Below are 6,476 nucleotides of genomic sequence, written 5' to 3'. Positions count from 1 at the left end.
CTTTATTCCTCTATAGTTGCCACAGCTCTGCACATCACCTTTGTTCTTAAAAATGGGCACCAGTACACTTTTCCTCCATTCCTCAGGCATCTTCTCACGCACTAGAATTCTATTGAACAAGCTGGTCAAAAACTCCACAGCCACCTCTCCTAGATGCTTCCATACCTCCACAGGAATGTCATCAGGACCAACTGCCTTTCCATTTTTCATTCTCTTTAATGCCTTTCTAACTTCCCCCTTACTAATCATTGCCACTTCCTGGTCCACCACACTTGCCTCTTCTACTCTCCCTTCTCTATCATTTTCCTCATTCATCAACTCCTCGAAGTATTCTTTCCATCTACCTAGCACACTGCTGGCACCAGTCAACATATTTCCATCTCTATCCTTAATCACCCTAACCTGCTGCACATCCTTCCCATCTCTATCCCTCTGTCTGGCCAGCCTGTATAGATCCTTTTCTCCTTCTTTAGTGTCCAACCTGCCATACATGTCATCATATGCCTCTTGTTTTGCCTTTGCCACCTCTACCTTTGCCCTGTGTCGCATCTCAATGTATTCCTTTCGCCTCTCCTCGGTCCTCTCAGTGTCCCACTTCTTCTTAGCTAACCGTTTTCCTTGTATGATTTCCTGTACTGTGAGGTTCCACCACCAAGTCTCCTTCTCTCCTTTCCTGCCAGAAGATACACCAAGTACTCTCCTGCCTGCTTCTCTGATCACCTTGGCTGCAGTGGTCCAGTCTTCTGGAAGCTCTTTCCGTCCACCGAGAGCCTGTATCACCTCTTCCCGAAAAGCTGCACAACACTCGTCCTGTCTCAGCTTCCACCACATGGTTCTCTTCTCTGCCTTTGTCTTCCTAATTTTCCTCCCCACCACCAGAGTCATCTTACACACCACCATCCTATGCTGTCTAGCCACACTCTCCCCTACCACTACCTTACAGTTGGTAACCTCCTTCAGATTACATCGTCTGCACAAGATGTAATCCACCTGTGTGCTTCTACCTCCGCTCTTGTAGGTCACCCTATGTTCGTGCCTCTTCTGGAAAAAAGTGTTCACTACAGCCATTTGCATCCTTGTTGCAAAGTCTACCACCATCTGTCCCTCCAAGTTCCTTTCCTGGATACCGTACTTACCCATCACTTCTTCATCACCCTTATTACCTTCACCAACATGTCCATTACAATCTGCACCAATTACGACTCTCTCTCTGTCTGGGATGCTCAGAACTACATCATCTAGCTCCTTCCAGAATTTCTCTTTCACCTCTAGGTCACATCCTACCTGTGGGGCATAGCCACTAATCACATTACACATAACACCCTCAATTTCAAATTTCAGCCTCATCACTCGATCTGATACTCTTTTCACCTCCAAGACATTCTTAGCCAACTCTTCTTTTAAAATAACCCCGACGCCATTTCTCTTCCCATCTACACCATGGTAAAATAATTTAAACCCTGCCCCTAAACTTCTAGCCTTACTGCCTTTCCACCTGGTCTCCTGGACACACAATACATCAACCTTTCTCCTAATCATCATGTCAACCAACTCCCGAGATTTTCCTGTCATAGTCCCAACATTCAAAGTCCCCACATTCAGTTCTAGGCTCTGTGTTTTCCTCTTCTCTTTCTGCCGAAGAACCCGCTTTCCACCTCTTCTTCTTCTTTGACTTCGACCCACAGTAGCTGAATTTCCAACAGCGCCCTGCAGGTTGACGGCGCCGGTGGCGGACATTGTTAACCCGGGCCACGACCGATCCGGTATGGAACTCTTTGGATGAACGCTCATATTTGTTTGGCAAGGTTTTAAGCCGGATGCCCTTCCTGACGCAACCCTCTGCATTTATCCGGGCTTGGGACCGGCCTACAGTTTGCACTGACTTGTGCCCCCCATAGGGCTGCATTGTATATATGTGTATATATATACATATATACATATATACACATATATATACATATATACATATTTATATATATATATATATATATATATATATATATATTTATATATATATATATATATATATATATATATATATATATATATATATGTGTGTTTTCTATAACTGGCAAGGAGTCTTTCACATCTCTGTGGAGATATTTTGGCCCACTGTTCGTTGCAGAATTGTTTAATTCAGCAAAAATGGAGGGTTTTCGAGCATGAACGACTTTTTTGAGGTCATGCCACTACATTTCAATTGGATTGAGTCTGGACTTTGACGAGGCCACTCCAAAACGTTTTTTTTTCCCAGCCATTCAGAAGTTAACTTGCTGGTGTGTTTTGGATCGTTATCCTGATGCCGAACCCAAGTGTGCTTCAGCTTGCTCTCTCCCAAAGGTCTTGGGAAACTTTCAGATTTTTTTATTTTTTTTTTTTTTGCAAAAGATGAGCCTTTATCTTTTATTTCTTGACTATTCTGAAATGTATTTGAATTTTTTCATTTTGTTGTTTTGTCTGACTTGATTTTGTCACTACAGATTCTGTTTACGTGTTTTCTTGATTGAACAGGTCTGAAGGTAATCAGGCCTAGGTGTGATCAGTAAAAATTAACCAAAAATTGTGAATAGCCACAATGAATTCATGATTTAACAAGGGGGTAATTACTTTTTCCAAATAGGGCCAGGTAACAATATTTTGTTTTTCAATAAATTAAATCACAACTTAAAAATATCATTTTAAGTTCACTTGGGTTATATTTGTCTGGTATTTATATTTGTTTGATGATCTTAAACATTAAGTAGGGAAACTAATAATTTGAGAAGGGTGGCAATACTTTTTCACAGCACTGTATATTTGATATGTTGTATGAGTTGGAAAAAAAAAGTGGTGGATGCACAGTAATAATATAGATGGGACAAGTGAAGAAACGGGTCCAAGCAGGTTGGAACTGTTGGAGGAAGGTGGCAGGTGTGCTATGTGACAGAAGAGTCTCTGCTAGGATGAAGGGCAAAGTCTATAAGACAGTGGTGAGGCCAGCCATGATGTACGGATAACAGACAGTGGCACTGAAGAGACAACAGGAAGGAGAGCTGGAGGTGGTGGAAATGAAGATGTTGAGGTTCTCTATGAGCTCATCAGAGGGACGGCCAAGGTTCAATGTTTTGGAGGCAAAGTTAGAGAGAGGAGACTTCGATGGTTTGGACAGGTCCAGAGGAGAGATAGTGAGTATATTGGTATACGGATGGAGCTGCCAGGCAAGAGCTAGAGGAAGACCAAAGAGAAGGTTGATGGATGTGGTGAGTGAAGACATGAGGGCAGCTGGTGTTAGAGAGCAGGATGCAGGAGATTGGCTTACATGGAAAGGGATGACACGCTGTACTCTAACTGGATAAGCCGAAAGGAAAAGAAGAAGAAGGACAAGCCCCTTTCAGCCGATGGTGAGGCTAAGCTAGTGGTGGCCAAGTGTCAGCATATTCCATGGAAAACTAAAATAAGGATGCCTTTCTCATTGTGCTGTATACAGTTGCACACAGTCGTACAGCAAACGCGGAATAACCTTTCAAAAGGGAGAAGTAGTTTTGGGCCATTTTCATTCTCAAATCTTATTGAGAGCTTCCAGTCTATGACAGCTTTCAGTTCTAGCAAAACACCAACCTGAGCTGGCAGCTTGAGAGAAAATTACCAGATGATTGACAGTAACCGTAGTATAGTTGTACAAGCAGTTGAAGTATAAACTCCAACTCCAATGCAGTTGAGATGTTCTGTAAAATGTAAATAAAAACAATATGATTTGCAAATCCTTTTCAACCTTTATTAAATAGCATACACTACAAAGACAAGATATTTAATGTTCAAAATGATACTTTGTTTTTTTTAAAATAAATATTCACTCATTTTGAACTTGACTGTAACACGTTCCAAAAAAGCTGGGACAGGGACATGTTTACCAGTGTGTAACATCACCCTGGAACAACACTCAATAAGAATTTGGGAAATGAACACACTAATTTTTTAAGCTTTGTCGGTGGAAATCTTTCCCATTCTGGCTTGATCTACAACTTTAGTTGCTCAATAGTCCAGGGTCTGTGTTGTCATATTTTGCCCTTCACAATGAGCCACACATTTTCAATGGGAGACAGGTCTGGACTGCTGGCAGGCCCGATCTAGTATGACTCTCTCACTCACATCCTAACCGAAGGACAATTTCGTTGTCAAAGTACCCAGAGAAAACCCAATCAGGCACGGGAAGAACATGCAAACTCCACAGAGGAAGGGTTAGCCCAGATTTAAACCTGTGAGCTCTGAATTATGAGGCGAATGTGCAAACCAAGTCCACGGTGTCGCCATGTAGCCAACCCGTCAAACTATCAAAATGACACTAGGCCCATTTCGTTTTTACAATATTTGTCGCTTTAGAAATCCATTTTGTTTTCCATGAAAAAACAATCTGCCTGTACTATAAATTAATATGTTGATCCAACTGAAAGACGACAATGCATGAACATGGATAAATATATTCCCCAAAACACAGAAATACAAAGTGCTTTTTATAAACACACAACAAATCTCTGAAATAATTTCGCGTTTAAAAACAAAGAACATCAATAACTTGAATATGTGATGAATAGGCACAAACACATCAGGGCTAAATTTCAGCACGAATTGTGTTTTGATGCCTGCAACAAAAGGAAAAGCTGGGAAAGACTTTGAAGACAAAAGCATGAAAAATCCTCTTGGAGCCTCCAAATCCTTGTCACCAGCTCCTTCCCTCAGGTTGGCGCTATTGATCAATGCAAACTAAAACAAACAGACATTCCAACAGCTTCTTCCCTCTTGCCATTAACTTCTTAAACAGTTAATTTACAATTCCATTTTAAGATGCTGCGAATCCTGTTTTAAGATTTTTGTCACATCTGTCGGGCCACTTCGACATTATTTGTGCACTCACTGGAGTAGTCCCGTCATTCTGCACAATTCTTAGATCTGTTCTTGACCAATAATGGCCACTGATTTGCTTGAGACGTATCTGCACAATTGTCACTATTCCAGATTATCACACTACTAGTCCCTTTAAACTGCTTAAATTTCTTGAAGTCTCTAAACCATTTGCACAACTGTCGCTGTACCAGATTATCACTATTAGTAATCTCAAACTGCTCTAAATTGCAAAATGACTGCATCATTTGCACAATTGTCAACAACAAAAATTGGATCAGAATGACCACATTATCAGTAACCTTCATTGCTCAGAGACTCTCAGTACTGTGTTTTATGTTTTTATGTCTCAAAAGTATTTTTTGTCAAATGGCTGTCTGTTGTCGTACTTGAGCGGCTCCAACTACCAGAGGCAAATTCCTTGTCTGTTTTTGACGTACTTGGCAAATAAAGATGATTCTGATTTATAATCTCGGTGGAAAAAAATCTAGAAACCACACAATCTCAGTCAGAACCACATCATTCCTTCCCACTATGGCACAATCCAGATTTTGAGATTAACAAAATACTCCTTTACTGCAGCACATGGGAACAAAGTGAAATTGACCACAAACATCAAAAATAATGCATTCATGTCATGTGAAAGCTTACGCCCCAGAAATTCAAATTACAGGTGGTAACTTCCTTCAAGACTATAAAGTAAGAACAGCAATCCTGAAAAGATTGCCAATACACATGAATACTTGAGAATAGGCTTTACACAATCAGGATTTTTGAAGTTTAAAAAAACGATAACCGATCACCGATCCGATCACAAGATGGTGGAATGTGGCTATTTAAATGACCTGTTCATTTACTGTATATACTTGTGTACTTAATTGCTCAAAAAAATTGTATTTACAATAAATGTATCTTTGTTCCTCTATTTATGCCAGTGAGGCATAGTGACAGACAGAACAAATTAATGGTCTTCTATTAGATGGCAGGAAGTAAATACAGTAATTAATGTATCCACTTTTTGTGACATTTTTGTTTGTTGGTGTGCTGTGAGATTTTTCAATTATTCCTTGGCTCCATAAAGGTTGGAAATCACTGCTCGTCAGATCGTGTATTCTAATCAGTCAGGTCAAACCAACATTACCTGACAGAAATAATGGGTGTTAACTTACTGTAATTAAATTATTTTATCCATCCATCCATTTTCTGAGCCGCTTCTCCTCACTAGGGTCGCGGGCGTGCTGGAGCCTATCCCAGCTGTCATCGGGCAGGAGGCGGGGTACACCCTGAACTGGTTGCCAGCCAATCGCAGGGCACATAGAAACAAACAACCATTCACACTCACAGTCACACCTACGGGCAATTTAGAGTCTTCAATTAATGCATGTTTTTGGGATGTGGGAGGAAACCGGAGTGCCCGGAGAAAACCCACGCAGGCACGGGGAGAACATGCAAACTCCACACAGGCGGGGCCGGGGATTGAACCCGGGTCCTCAGAACTGTGAGGCTGACGCTCTAACCAGTCGGCCACCGTGCCGCCTAAATTATTTAATTTTTCATTAAATTACTTCACCCACTCCGAAACTTTAGAGCATGATTCG

General features: G+C 41.1%; 1 protein-coding gene across 1 annotated transcript in view; it reads right to left on the bottom strand.

Annotated features, from left to right (window-relative positions):
• LOC133488235 (uncharacterized) overlaps positions 1-1,685 on the bottom strand; it is a 5,011-nt gene extending 3,326 nt beyond the window's left edge. The window contains exon 1 of the mRNA XM_061795862.1: positions 1-1,685. This exon is cut by the window's left edge and continues 703 nt beyond it. Within this exon, the coding sequence (XP_061651846.1) occupies positions 1-1,572 (1,572 nt within the window). The 5' untranslated portion in view covers positions 1,573-1,685.
• Between the last annotated feature and the right edge of the window lie 4,791 nt (positions 1,686-6,476).

The sequence above is a fragment of the Phyllopteryx taeniolatus genome, chromosome 13 (genome assembly GCF_024500385.1).
Source record: "Phyllopteryx taeniolatus isolate TA_2022b chromosome 13, UOR_Ptae_1.2, whole genome shotgun sequence".
NCBI classification, from domain to species: Eukaryota; Metazoa; Chordata; class Actinopteri; order Syngnathiformes; family Syngnathidae; genus Phyllopteryx; species Phyllopteryx taeniolatus.
Note: the sequence above shows the minus strand (reverse complement) of the source record. Positions and strands in the feature narration are given on the sequence as shown.